General features: G+C 34.5%; 1 protein-coding gene across 1 annotated transcript in view; it reads right to left on the minus strand.

Annotated features, from left to right (window-relative positions):
• Window positions 1-15975, minus strand: part of RYR3 (ryanodine receptor 3) — a gene marked incomplete at its 3' end in the record, with an annotated part of 190716 nt that overhangs the window by 67956 nt on the left and 106785 nt on the right. The window contains 12 exon segments of the mRNA NM_001303211.1: window positions 1307-1385; window positions 1791-1954; window positions 4525-4665; window positions 4962-5052; window positions 5551-5771; window positions 6474-6643; window positions 8963-9083; window positions 9828-9933; window positions 10958-11138; window positions 11456-11591; window positions 12311-12414; window positions 13365-13494. Of these exon segments, the coding sequence (NP_001290140.1) occupies window positions 1307-1385; window positions 1791-1954; window positions 4525-4665; window positions 4962-5052; window positions 5551-5771; window positions 6474-6643; window positions 8963-9083; window positions 9828-9933; window positions 10958-11138; window positions 11456-11591; window positions 12311-12414; window positions 13365-13494 (1644 nt within the window).

Below are 15975 nucleotides of genomic sequence, written 5' to 3' on the forward strand. Positions count from 1 at the left end.
GTGCCAGAAATTTTTACTGAACAAAATGCATGCACCTGAACAGAAGAAAACATTCTTTTGCACAGACCCACACAATAGCAGAATTGTTATTTCTGTATAACTGTTCAGTGCAATTGCCATGATGAGATGTGGTGTCACCACTACAAGCAGGAGTCAAAATGGCAGTCCATGCAGTGGTAATGTGTATTCCCCATTGAAGAAAAAGTTGAAGACGCAGCCCTCAGCATGTGAAGTGACACGCATTGTCTTTTGGAATAGCAAAGACGTGATTCTTCTAGATTTCCTTGAACTCAGATAAACCATCAACTCTGACTGCTACATCACAGTGCTGACTAAACTGAAGGCTCAAACTTCCAGAGTAAGTCCAGAGAAGACGACAACTTTTCTCTTCAGTAATGCCAGGCCCTAAAAGAGTTTGAAGACTGGAGTACATTGCCAAACTTTGCTTTACTATCCAACCACATCCACTGCATAGTCTAGATTTAGTGCCCTTCTAACCTCCATCTGTTCTGGTTGATGAAAGATGGACTGAGTGGGTGACATTTTCCTAGCAACTACACTTTCATAGCAGCTGTGAAACAGTGGGTCACGTTTGCTGGTGCAGATTATGAGCTCGGCATGCAGGCTCTTGTTCTTTGCTGGCAAAAAAGTATAGATAATGGTGGTGACTGTGTTGAAAAACAGTGTTTTGTAGCTGAGAATTTTATCAGATAGTGTTAATGTGCTCTTTGTATCTGTTGTACTTTTCATAGAAATAAATAGGAGGCATTACTTTCTACTGACTGTCATTTATTGCCCGATACCTCTTTTGAAGTGAAACAGAGACAACACAGCAGCAGAGAAGTTTGAAAATTATAGGCCAAATTGATACATAACAGTCTTAAAGTTAGGAAAGAAAAGCTCTATTTCCCAAAGTAATAAAAGACATTTGACTTCCCAAGTACTCTCCCATATCACAGATTTGCTGCAATAAAATTGAATCTCTGACATTAAAAGAATATCACTATTAAAGCAACATTAAGGTAAGGAACACAAACTCTTACTTTGAAAAATAGAAACAGAACAAATTAATCAGTCCCTATCAAATTTTGTCTTAATAAATTCAAACCACTTTGAAAAAATTGTAAGCATCAACATACTTTCTTGAGGAAAAGATTTCTTCCAAATATCCCTAAAGAAATATGTGGGCATTAATCTGAACAAGTTCCTATCATTTAGCTATTCACATTTTTTTTCACCAATCATCCCAGATATTACTTTGTAGTAGTCCTCTTCTGACAGTTGCCAGTGTTAAAATAAATCCTACCTTATCAAAAGCCCATTTATCATGAGAATGCTCAGCATATTTGCTGACAATATACTCCAGCTTTTCAGGAAGTACAAGGCTGTAAACAAAGGAGAGTTTGGTCATTCGGCTGTACCTTACTATAGTCTGATTTATGATAAAAATATAGTATAATTAAAATGCTACATTCTCAGATGAAGCACAATATTAGTATGGACATTTTAGGCTGCATAATTACAGATGATGGAGGGGCTTGACTTTAACAGCAATAATCAATTAATAATAATCAGTTACTGAATATAAAAGTATTAGAACTCTATATTTTAAGAAGCAGAAGAGTTAATTAAAAGGCCATTTCACTATCAGTACTAGTGTTACTATGAGTACTAGTATCATTAAAATTCAATTACGAGCTAACTTTATGTGCAGAGGAGAAACAAGTGTTAAAAAGGAATAGTATGAAAATATATAACGAAAGGAAATCGCGATGAATTACATAACTCACTTTGCTGTGTTGATGGGTTTGGGATCAAAATTTCCTTCTGGATCCACTGAGGTCTGCTTTTCCAATGTTGATCTAATTCGTGTATCTAAATAATCAGGAGGCAAAGCCCCAGCTATAGCACTTAGGCAGGGCAAGGCCATTCTAAAGAGCTCTGGATCATACTTCTGCAGGAGAGATAGGAACTGGTTGGAAAACCCAGTAGAAAAACATGCAAAATGTTAGTGAAAATCAAGCAGCCATATGTACAAATATTAGAAGATGCAAACAGTAAAGCACATTTAAAAATTACACATAGATTACGCAAAATTATTGCTGCATAATGTTTTCCTCACTATCAACTTGATATATTTTAAGACTAAGATGATTGTTAAGAGTATGCTGTCACTTGTTTAAATTAAACAATTTACATATGAATCTTAAACTCTCCCTGGGCCAGAAAGGCCTGCAAAGGAAGGATTAAACATTATTTGCCAAGACATAGGAGGATAAAGGCTGCTCCAAAAGTAATGCTTCATATTTTATTATGTTGGCTGATGGCATCAGAAGCGAATGTTGGTGGTATGGCAGTAGAGATTGAACTTTCCTGCCAATATTCTATTCCATTTTGTTGCTGTGTGACATATGGCAGCGCAGGGGTGGTCTAACAAAATGGTGCCTGACACAAATGTGCACAACAAAGCAAAGGTGAGTCACTGAATTTCTTCATTTGGAAAATATTGCACCCACTGACATTCATCAACACTTGCTGAAAACTTATGGAGACTAGTAGTAGATATTAGTGTAGTGAGGCAGTGGGTGGTGCATTTCAACAGTGGAGACAGCAACAATAGGTGACCTCTGCTGGTGCAGATTTTTATAAGCATTTTATGTAGGCTGTTGCTCATCAGTAGCAAAAAATGTGTAGCTAACAGTGGTGACTATGTTGAAAAAGTGTTTTGTAGATGAGATTTTTTTCTATCAAATAGTGTTACTGTGCTCTTTGTATTGGCTGTAGTTTCCATGGAAATAAATAGGAGGCATTACTTTTGGAACAATTATTCATAAAATACTGTCTTTGCCCTTCTAGAATTATTAATTCCAATTTTAACTGCAGAAGCCATTGCCATTTCTCCCTCCTATCCCCTAGATTGTTTTCAGTTTAAATCATGCCAGTCAGAAAAAGATTGTATTTACTGTAGCATGTTACAAAGTGAACTAACACCTTCTGAATAATTATTCAAATAGTCTAACTAGCTCTAGAGATAACTATAAAAACACACAGTGTAATTACTTTTGGATCCTTAATAACTTGCCATGAAACAAGTTCAAGGTCAATTGCTACACACTGAAGTATAAAAAAAGAAAAAGTGTAGAGAAAGCAGGTCATAGGTCTAGCTTCCCCTTCCAGCTCTCAAACAAAATTATTAGTATGCCTAGGAAAAATAATCACTTCACTTCTATATGCTTCAGATTCCCCATCTGTAAGATGCACAAAATGATGTACCTTTAAAAGGCTTTAAGATTTACCAATAAACATTATTGTGCTATTGTAATTATTTGATAAACAGAAGAAATATTTCTTTTGTTAAAGAAAGAGAAAGACTATATGATATTTTAAAATTTAAATTTGAATGATGACTTTATTTAAGAAAATATTAAGTTCCATTTTATCCAGATATCCAGAAGATATTTGTTGATATACATCACAGCAAGTAGAATGGTTAAAACTTTGAAGTTTTAAACTCTTCTAGCTTTGTTGCAACATTTTGTGCTTAGGGCACAAATCGAAGAAGTGAGATCATAGAATGAATCACTTCTAGTGACACAATTGAAAGCCATGAAAATACCAAGCTTGTAACTACCCCAGCACAAAAAAGAACAGAGAGCACTGTAGCTTAGCAGGTTTACACAGTGCTCACAATGGACTAATGCTCATTTACAGAAAGATGCAAATACTACTGTAGTGGGCCATCAATACTGGCAAAAACATGTGATCTTCATTTATTTGTAAAATGCTAAGACAAATTGAACTCAATTGTGATCTCAAGCTGCACTGACACTCTTCGCACTTGTGACAGCAGTAAGACAGACATAAATGTCATTAAAATCAGATAACAATGATTTTTGAAACCAACTAAGTACAAAAAGCTTTTAGTAAGATACCTCTAATGTAGGAAATGCAACAACTCTTTAATTATTAAAAAAAAAAAAAGCATTAAAAACTTCAAAAGATCACATTTTGGAACAGTAATATAGTAATATATTAATTTCTAGAATGGTGGTTCATAGATTTTACACTAGACTATGACCAGCAAACTGTCAAAATAAAAGTGTCTATCTGAAAACAAATAACATAGATTTATAGTGCATACACCAATAATATGACTCACATATACATGCATTTCTTAAAATTAATGCTATTTTATGTCAGTAAAAAGTATTATAAGAGTTTAGGAGGGCAGACTGGAGCAGAGTTACGTAATTAACATGTTAGTATACAGCAAGGAATCATCAGTGGAAAGTTATATTTATATCAAAACAAAAATCTTACATTACATTAGTTTAGAGAAAATTCTTCAAGATTCAGCACTTGATTTTCTATGAGAATATTACTTCATTGGTATACGCATTGCCATATCTCCCATATTACATGAAATAATTTTAGAGACAGGCATCTTCTGTAGTCGGCACTGCAAATTACCATTGGAATTCTTTTATAGTCATCCCATTTTGGAATGCGAATTATAGACATTACCTTATGAGACAAGGAATCAAATATTCCCCAAAAAAGTTTTTCAGTTAAATGTAATTCATCTTCTGCTGCAATTCCATAGCTTCCCATTCCTGAAGGTAGACAATAATATTTCCAACACTGTTCATAGTGATTTGTCAGAAGCTAGAATTTCAAGGAAATAAATGTGCATGATTAATTGGTATTTAGTGATATGTCATACACACTCATGAAGTCTGAATGTCTAATCTCAGTTTAAATATTTACATATGTAATATTATTTATGTCCACACCTATAATTTATTTCTCTACTTCAAATAACTCATAGAAACAGCATTTTTTGTTTCATTTTTATTTTTTAGAAAGCAGTGCTCCCTGTTCTGTGAAAGCATAAAGACTAAAGATAAATTACTGGAACTAAGTTTTATGCTGAATGTATGTACAGAAAGTATACTATTTACCTTGAGTGGCATTTTACAGTATTCATTGAGTAAGGGCACATCAAAAACTAGCCTTCTCAATAGCTGTTGGAGCATAGAGGGACGTAAGTGGCTATAATTAAAAAAAAAGAAAAAGAAAAAAAAAGGAAGATCTGCTTAGTAAAATTTCATTGAGTCCAGTCAAAATGAAATATAAATTGAAATCATTCTGCATATTAGAATTCAAACACTTTTAAAAGTACTTTGAAAAACTTGATATGCACACAGACATAATACCTTAGGAGAATATAACCAAAATAATGAGAGAGGAAACACTAGACTGGTTAAATTGAAACTTAAAGAATCTCACCATGCCTCATCTATATGTAGAAGGGTAAATCACAAAGCCAATTTTTGCACTCCCTTTATGTGATTAGACAACAGGTATGATTGTGCCATATGACAGCAGAGAAAAGGGTGTTGGAGTCATATAGCTTGGTCACTTATTTCATGCAAGAATAAAACACTCATCTTTCTACATTATATGCAGTATATATGCATAATATGTGAAAATAAAATGCATATTCTTATTTTCAAACAAAAGAATGAATTTGTACATAGGTATACATACTGGCAGATAGCAAGCAGGCATTCTTCAATAGTGTCTCGTTGTGCTTTTGTAAGGGAACGTCCTTTGGATAACCTATATATTGTGTGAAGCATGGAGTCAACAAGAGAGGCATGATGTTCTGTTCCAGAAAAGAGGGGAGCACATCTTTTGAGTAACGGAAACACAGCTGAGCAAATATATCTGTTTAGTGCAAGAGCTGCTTCTGTGGTACTTAGAGAAACCTGTATGAAGTAGAAATTGATTATCTCATGGAATAAAGGTTACTAAATAAAAATTTATAAAACATAACAGAGGCATTTTCCTGAAATCTGCTTAGTGGCTGGATGCTAGCATAGTATTCCCAGTATATACATGATGATGACAGTCATTTTATGAACTTGAGAAAATCCATGTCATCCATTTCTCTCATTGAAACAGTTCTCTCTGAACCAATCAAAAAAAGAAAAGAAAAGAAGAGAAAAGAGAAAAAAAGAAACGAGAGAAAGGAAAAGAGAAAAGAAGCAGCTTGCTCCTTAAAACTGGTTAGGGAAAAAAGTCACCAAGCATTATGTAGCATTTTTCATCTCAATTTTTTCATATCTACAGAAGTATGAATTTTCAGTGAAATATGGAAGAACACATGAACTGAAAGTAATCATTCAACATATTACATAATATTCTAAGTACTATGGCATAATTACTGCAAGCCTTCAGTCATTACAAGTTCTGTATACACTTCCAGTGGTAGTGAATGCTTATGATCAAAACTCAAGCACTACAAGTGAATGAAAATGTAACTGAACTGTTTCTCTTTGGGTTTATAGAGGGCATATACTTGCCCTTTAAAAAAAAAAAAAAAACATTTTTACTCAACGTTATATTTATTAAATTAATTGAGTCACTTTATCCAGCACTGCACTCAATCTCCATATCAAAATACTTACTGTATCCAGAGAGGCAGAAGCTCTTAAATCTGGTAAAAATCCAACTTCAAGTAGGTGAAGGAGGAAGCTTTGGTCCTTAATGCCATACACACGGTCCAAAAAGAGTACCATTGGTGCCTTATGATCAGGACAGAAATTTGCAGACATGTCTGGCTCATTTACAGTGCCATCTACACAAATATACATAATTGCTTTTTAATAGCAGATAACTGACTAAAACACGAAGACAGTGAAAAGACACTATCATCAAATTTGATGTCTAAAATCAAAAGCTTAGAGTCACATTCTTGCTTAGTTTTCTTGTGTGCTGAAAAAGAAAGGAAGGTATTTATTTCAATTTAAAAAACCTATTACTTTACAAGTCATTGATCTTTTTATCTCAAATAAAAGCTTAAGAATGAATAATTACTCCATTTGTTTCATTATTATTATATAGAATGTTTGTCAGGTAAAACTAAAGCAAAATATTACTGCAATTATTAAGAATATTTAGTAAATGTGAAGTTTTTTAAGCTTAAGAATTTTAATTTTTGCACTATGTTAAGTAGACTAGAAAGAATATGCTTATAATAAAGGAAAATAACAGCAACAGAAGTTATTATATATTTATATAACTGATAAACTTCTTTGATTATAATGAGTAATAGACAATTATTGTGAAACAGAAAGTACAATAGAATTAAGGGAAAGAGGATAAAGTTATTTTGCTCTAGAAGAAAATGATAGACTGGTAGTTCATAGCCTATGGAACATGCATAAATTAACAGTAAAGATGACAATCATATACCACAAAAATGTCTTCCTTTGCTGAATGTAAGCTTTTTAGATATCTTCAGTTTATAAGATTAACTTGAATGTTAGTTTTTGAAAAAAAAACCCACTCTGAATAACCACATGACTGCTTCCAGAAATGAATCAGTAGTCACATAACAAGAAAGATTATCTCTTTTTGCCCTGTAATCTCTGAATTTGTTGCATTTTTAAGTTTCAGAGCAATGAAGGTGAAAACTCAAAAATCTCCATGGAGTTTCCTTTAGCAGGGAGTATCAAGCCTGCTAGCTTCAATGATAAAAACTCAACTTCAACAAGATAGGCATCCAGACACATACAGGGAACTACACAGTTAACTGCAGAAAGTGATAAGTTTGTGCTCCAGGGTTCAGGTTTTGTATGCATGCACAAAGTAAATAGATTCAAGATGTGTGAAAGATTCCACGGTATCTTGCCTTTATCTTATGGGTGGACCTTATGGAAAAAGAGATTTTGAGTCTCAAAGCAAAGGAGAGATAGCAGCATTATTTAGCCAGATTGGGAGAATTAGCTAGAAAGGGAGAATATTTTAAGACAAGATGAACATGTATGAAGGTAGGCGTGCACCTGAATAAAAAACAAATCAGGTTTCGGACCTTGAATATTAGAGCTCAGAGTGGAATGTTATATCCAGAAACTGGGAAGAAGACAGTAGATGTGGAGGAACACTTTGTCTGGATCAGGACAATCCCAAATGCAGCTGGTTTTCATTTTCTCAGGGAAAGAAACAGTATAGTTTCCTTTGCCAATATATGATAGGCAGAAAACTAACTAACAAATAAACATGATATACACATGCAACATTTTATTCAATCAAACAGGAATATACACTGAATCATCAGTGACCTGCAGAAGAAAGTAAACAAAAGAGCCTAAAAGCCTGCACACAACAGTAATAAAACTGAGTGACTAGAAAAAGTAGAGACAGCTGAGTTTCATGCAGACAACTCTAAGCTACTACTTATGTAGAAAAAAAAGCCATGGCTATATGATGCTGATCTTGGAACTGAAAACATAAGCCAGGAAAGAGATCCTGAAGACATCACTGAAATTCTAAGAAACCATCAACTCATTGTGTAGCAGAAAACAAGCCATCAAGATACTAGATACCAATAATAGAAGTCTAGGGTGTTCATTAAAATTAATAGAGTACAAGGTGGTGGGTTTTTTTGTTTGTTTGTTTTTTAAAGATGCTTAAAATGTATTTTTGTGTAGCAAAATAGCAAAATTCTGGAATTTATTGCCATACGAGTTTGTGGGTACAGATATCATGATAAAAGAATTCAATAAATTCTTGCATACCAAGTCCAGAAATAGATATTAATTGGCACCCTTTAATCTCTCTAAACAAATGACTGGATGCTGTTGAAGTATGGAGAGGCTTTGTTCAAACTCATGCGTTCTTCCTAAAGGGACAGCATCTCTATAATGAGTGTTATACAGCACTAGGGCAGTGTTCCAGTATGTTATTTCATAGGTTTTCACAATCTCTGATCCACAAGACCAAGAATCAATTATATGGGAGCAGGTCTAATTGATGCATATCCAATTAAAATCTAAAGAAAAGATACCTACTTATACTCAATTCTAGTGAGATTGTTCTATTTCACATTAGAAGGCATATGTGACAACATCATTTTATAAAAATTGTATTAGTCTAGTAAAAAGATTGAAATTACCTTTGTTAACTGTTGACAGCTTTAGTGGTATACTTATAATCCCAACCAAATCTTCAGTTGGCACTAGAGATCGAAGGATTGATCTGATTCGAATAGCTTCACCTTTTCCACTTTGAATAAGCTGAGAAAAGGTTTATCAGTTAAGAAATTTAGTACTGAATAAAATTGGATTTTTTTTCCTCAAAATACTGATAATAATGCAAGTTTTTTTTTGAAACACCAGAGTACTTAGAAAAAATGCAAAGAAATTTAATTTATTGCAGCACTGTATAGGAGTTGCAGATTTTAAGTTTATCTTTTACCTTAGATCTTTTTCATCTTTCCTAATTTTGATGTCATCAATAATGTGATGGTATTATAAATTCCTAAGAAAGCAAAAAAGCCTATGTGGCTAAGATTCCTAGATTCTGACCCATCAGATAAAATGATGAAAGTGACATTTTCTAAAAGACTCCTGTTACTTACAGAAATATTCTTCCAATACATGCAGATAATGTAGATACCGTTTTTCAACAGTGCACAAGAAATAAACTTTTTATGGCTTTTTAGAGTACAGTAAAGGGCCAGATTGAGAAATTTCTTTGGCTGTGTAAATGTGCAATGCTATGTGTTCATTTGTACTTTAACCTCATAGTCATACAATTTCCCAAGTCTTAAAAAAATAACAGAGCACAAGAAATCAAAAGTCACTGAATTTTTGTGAACAGCTTGTAGGAAACACATCTGTATAGGCAGAGTAAAAAATGCAATAAAGTCCACCTCTTGAAGGCAGAAAGCCTTTGAATAGGGAACAGCTTACTTAGACATGTATAGTTCTGTTCAAATATCTCCCACATTTTCTGTGCAAGTGACAGTATGAACTTACGTGCATTTCTGGTGCACAGCGTCCAAGTAAATCTATGAGAGCAGAGTAAAATGACATGATTGCATTGCCCATGTGTACGATCTCCTCCTCCTCCTCCTCTTCATCACTAAAAGGCAATCGGCAATACCACTGAGTAATTACCCTAGTCTAAGTTTATAGTTCCTCTCTGAAGCGAGATCCATGATTCAGAGACTATCAGATATATACAGTTCCTCTAGCTACAGATTAAAGCTTTTTTTGTAGTCCTAGAGCTAGGATGCAATTGAATAGTCTAGTAATAACTGATTTATACCAGGCCATCCTCTTCTTTCACATTACTATTGTCTTCGCATCATTCCACAGTAGCCTTCCCATTTAATTTCTCCTTCAGACTTTGCTTCTGTAACTAGCATTCCACTTGATCTAGATCATACCTAATGAACTTGATATGACAAGTGCTTGTGGGTGTGAATCTATTATGTTCTGTGTTTGCATAATGCGGAATCACAGAATGGCCTGGGTTGGAAGGGACATCAAAGATCATGAATCTCCAACCCCCCCTGCCACATGCAGGGCCACCAACCTCCACATTTGATACTACACCAGGCTCCACAGGGCCCTATCCAATCTGGCCTTAAACGCCACCAAGGATGGGGCATCCACAATCTCTCTGGGCAGCCTGTTCCAGCACCTCACCAGTCTCATAGTAAAGAACTTCCCCCTGACATCCAACCTAAATCTTCCCTTCTTCAACTCAAAACCATTTCCCCTTGTCCTGCTGTTATCTACCCTTTCAAAGACTTGACTCCTCTCCTGTTCATTGGTACTGAAAAAGGCTGCAATTAGGTGGCCCTGGATCCTTCTCTTCTCCAGGCTGAACAAGCCCAGCTCCCTCATCCTGTCTTCGTAGGGGAGGTGCTCCAGCCATCTGACCATCTTTGTGGCCCTCCTCTGGACCATCTTCAACAGCTCCCTGTCTTTCTTTTACTGGGGGCTCCAGACCTGGACACAGTATTCCGATAGGGCTTCACAAGGGCAGAGTAGAGAGGGACAATGCCTTACTTAATAAGGTAAATTATCCACATACTTCTAACATGGTTAAACCAGCTACTACATCATCATTTTCCAAACTAGCATTCACATTTACTTACCCTTCTCTCTTATATCCTTGTGAGGGAAGGTCACGAGAAGGATTCTCTGAGATCCGTATAGCTTCTTGCATAGCTGCCAGCAATCCATTTCCTCCTTCTCCTCTAAGCTCTGGTCCAAAGCACTCTGGTCGTCGAATAAGAAGCTTTACAACAACACTTGCATTTTCTTCAACACTTTCACCTGAAGATAAAAAAAGAAACCTTAGCACTACACATGCTTTCTTCTGAAAGGTATCTTTTAGTTTGAAGATAACTACATTTTTTCCTAAATTATATATTTATGATATGTATAATATATATGTTATTTTATATATACACACCATATAATTATAAATATTATATATATATATATATACATTTTTTTATTTTTGAAAGCAAAAAAAAGTTTGTAACAACAATGATATGCACTAACCTCTCTCTGTCTGTTAGTATATTTTTATGGATAGAAAAGTAATTTAAAAAAACCCTTTAAATAGATTCTCAAGAGATTTTACTTACTGTTAACAAAAACTGCAAATCTTAGGAATGACAGGTAACGTTCACCCTCTATTGGATTCCACCCAATGTCTGGATATCCTTTAGCTAGCAACACTGGACAACTCTGCAGGCCACAACCTGCCAGGTAAGTAACAACCTACAATACAGAAACAGCCATTTACTCACGTATGCAGAAGTTAATTTCTAAAATTACTGTCAATGCATGATTTTTTATTTGAATAATAGGGCTTTAATGTACTAGCTGTTTCATTTGATAAACAACCACTAGAGCTCAATATTGTGTCAGTCTTAGTTTCTAGTCCTTGCTTTCAAGGATGGCAAAAACAAGAAATCAAACATTTCATTTCTGAAACTACTATAACTTAATACAACAATACAAAAACATTTAATTTGGAATGTGTAAAGTAGAATAAAATATTCAGGTTTTTTTCTCACAATACATTGCAAAAAAAAAAAAAAAACATTTAAAATACTATTTAACAACAACAAAATCACATCGATAGCTTCTCCTCTTCTTACTTCACCTGAATTTATTCCTCCCCTCAAACTGTGTTTCTTGACATGCATTTCTCTTTTTTCATGCCTTTATTCTTGTTCTTTTCTACCTGATAACAGCACTGAAAGATTACAGAAGACAGGAAAAGACCTTCTTGTTCTCTTTTACTGTGATTCCCACTAAGTGTTAAGACAAAGCATGAAAAACATTGCTCAATAATTTTACTTTAAGACAGAACATATCTAGAGCAAGTATTTCTGAAAAGATCATATTCGAATACTACTGCTATGATCAAACTTGCCCTTTTCCTTCTGCTACCAGTACACTATTGAATAAGTAGGTCAGAATAGGTCACTTGCTTTATCAAGATCTGGTTCTTCCAGTGCTAGTGCAAGCTCATTGTTGTCCATTACAGAGGCTGCTGCAACATCAAGTGGTGTCGAACCTCTCATTGAAGGAAATGCTGCAGAAGAACGTTAATATAGATATATTAAAAAAAAATAAAATCAATTTGCAGTAACCACAATTATGCAGCAGAGGGCAGTAATCACACTGGAATCTAAACATATTAATAGCATGTTGTATGTACAGCTGTTCTTCAACCAAGAGCATGGTTAGTTTTCAAATAGTGTTACAATAAATACTGAAATCCTTTCCTGTCTTGACATCCACATCCACAAACATACAGAACTATGTTATTTTTAAATGCAGATATAGAAATCATTATTAACAACATGGCAAAATATAAGCAATTTTATACAACAGTTTCTTTAGCCGAATAAGATTTCAGCTCTGTAACTCTCAGAAGCTGCATAACCCTATCAGTTCAATATTTTTTAATATATCTATATTCAGGTAAAAGAGTGACTTTCAAACTGCAATGTTACCTTTTTTATTTCATTAATTCTTATTCCATTTTTGGTGTTCAGTATGGATAGATATGGTCATAGAAATAATAGCTATGAATAGCCAAAATATTATAAAAATCACATGCTGACTTGTCTTACTATACCTTACTAATACAACCATCTACATAGCCAAGAGAATTTTCCTTGAGCTAGTACATACACATCAAAAATCAAACACCCAATCAAATATCCATTCCAAAATATAAATACGAAATTCATATTAGTGGAATAAATTTTAGAGGAGTAGGGAAACAGCAAAAAAAGAAATTTATATTCATTGCTCAGATGAAATAGATCAGCATCAAAGATGGTTAATTTCATCTTAGATTTCCAATGACAGTTATACCAAGTGGAACAAATGTAGATTTGGTCCTAAATCTTTCTATGTTAAGACTGCTTGGATGAAAGGAAAACAGAGCAAGGTTTCATCACACACTTCAAATTGCTATACAAATTACAAGTTATTCCTTGTGTTGGTTTTAACTATTACGGCTATACGACATACCCAACCCAACGCTGCTGTTTTCCAGTAAGTAACTGAGATGCTCAAACATGGCTTTTTGGTTTTGACGACTAATTCGACAGAAGTAGCACAGAAATCGACAACAGCTTGCCACCATCTTAGGAAAAACGATCTGCTGAAGAAGAATGTTGACAAAGCAGTGAAAAATGTTAATTACCAATCTGTTCTAATTTTTCTTCCCACATCCCTAACAAGGAAAGCATAGCAAAGTTACCAAGGTGATAAGCAAATGACAGTTGCTTTTGTTCTAATTCAAGAAAGGATCTGCATTTCCTTTTAACCTTTGTATTCATTAGGCCCTTAGGTTTAAAATGTTGGAAAATCATTTTGCGGGAAACTATAGAGAACATATAAGAAAGAAAATCTGAGACTTATTTTTCTCAACTCTCTCAAAAGCAATCTGTAGATTAGCAAACATGGCTATACAAAAATGGTTATAGAAACAAGCTCAGTCATCAAAATACTAGATCATAGCAGAATAAAATATTTGAAAATCTTATTTTATCCTCCCATACTCATTACAGTAAGAATACACAGTCTTATGAAAAAGATTTGTACAAGTCTTTTACATTGCTCAGTGAATAGGCCTTGATAATATACATTAATATTTTATCTTTAATGTACAATGCTTTTTTGGTGGTTGTTTTCAGGTTTTCCTACCAGATCTATTAAAATTACCAATATATAGCACTCAAAGCATCAAGCTCACTGGCAGATTTGCATCCTAAAGATATTTACAAAATCAGGGAGAAATTCATGATTCTTTTTTTAATAATCTGACCAGCACCCTTTAGGCAAAAGCATTGTTTCTTTCTTTCTTTCTCTGTCTCTATCATCAAACCATGTAATCTATAATATTATACAGAATATTTTATATTCTCTAATATTCATGATGATAGTTAAACACAATATTGTGTGTTTTCGTCCTATGATGTCATGTCTTCTTCACTTCATGCTTTGCAACTATAAATAACAGTATTTATATTTCTTTATACAATGCATAATATATACTGCCTCTCTTACAACATAATTCTCATTCTAAGTAAAGCCTTTTTACTTGAGACAACAGGTTTCTAGGGAAAAAATGACAACATAATTAAAAGCTGTATGATATGAGTTATCTATTCAGATAACTTCTGTGGAGTTGATTTGATTAACCGTAGCTTTATTTTCACACAGGTCTTTTTGATAACATATATCCCATTTGTCTACTTCCCTTATGAAGGTACTATTATGTACAAGTAGCATTTCTATTTTTACATATAAGATAGATGAAAATTAATGAAAATTATTTATTCCCTCATGAAGATATTCAACAATGCTTCCATGTCCATAATTTACTGGGATACAGTAAATACAAAGCATCTGACAACTTAATTTAGAGAATTACAGTAAGCAGAATGAATGTAAAAAAAATATTTTAGAAATTGCTTATTATTGAAGGTCATCTGAAGAAAAGCATAATATAAAAATTTCCTAATATGAAAGAAAAGATTTTAAAGTAATTCTGAGAGTCAAAAAGAGCATTGAAACTGAATGAAGAACCAACAACAGAAACCAATGTTACGGTTCCAAAATTATAAGAATGAAAGCACAGTCTTTAAAAATAACTATTTTAGGCTTCCATCCACTAAAACTTAACTGTGATGTAAAATGGAAAGTTTGCTTGAATATTTTCACCAACAGAGTACCTTTCTAGGGGTTTGTAAGTGGGTACTATCTAAAGTAAATACTAAAGTATTTCTAAGTTACGGAGAAACCTTCAGCTACACCATATTCCACAGATTTCAGATATTTCTGACTCATTTATTAATAGCACAGTTGGAAGGAAGCCTGGCATGGGTTTCCTTCTGTTTGGACAGACAAATTTTTACCTTCTGACTGTTTCTCTAGAGAAGCAGTGAACTGTAACACTCTCAACTACACATCTCAATACAACCTCACAATAAAACCATTTAATCCAGAAAACTGGAAACATGGCTTAAAGCATCTGCTGTCACAACTTCAGAAAATTCCTAACCCAGAGATGACACTGCATAGCGGCTCATTCCTTTTGACTGTCATCTACAAGAAGGGTCATAAAGAGGATCCAGGGAACTACAGGTCTGTCAGCCTAACCTCGCTACCAGGAAAGGTTATGGAGCAGATAGTCTTGAGAATGATCACACGACAGGTGCAGGACCAAGGAATCAGGCCTAGCTGGCATGGGTTCATGAAGGGCAGGTCCTGCTTGACCAACCTGATCTCCTGCTATGATTGAGTGACCCACCTGGTGGATGAGGGAAAGGTTGTTGACATAGTCTACCTAGCCTTCAGCAAAGCCTTTGGCATGTCTCCCATGATACTCTGGAGAAGCTGGTAGCCCATGTCTTAGACATATACACTCCTCACTGGGTAAAGAACTGGCTAGATAGCTGAGCTCAGACAGGTATGGTAAATTCAGCTGGTGACTGGTCACAAGTGATATTCCGCAGGGGTCAGTACTGGGGCCTGTCCTGTCCATCTTTATTGAAGTCCAGGATGAGGGCATTGAGTGCACCCTCAGTAGATGACACCAGGTTGAGAGCAAGTATCAATCTGCCTGGGAAAATGG

This window comes from Meleagris gallopavo, chromosome 5 (assembly GCF_905368555.1).
Source record: "Meleagris gallopavo chromosome 5, MGAL_WU_HG_1.1, whole genome shotgun sequence".
Classification (NCBI taxonomy): domain Eukaryota; kingdom Metazoa; phylum Chordata; class Aves; order Galliformes; family Phasianidae; genus Meleagris; species Meleagris gallopavo.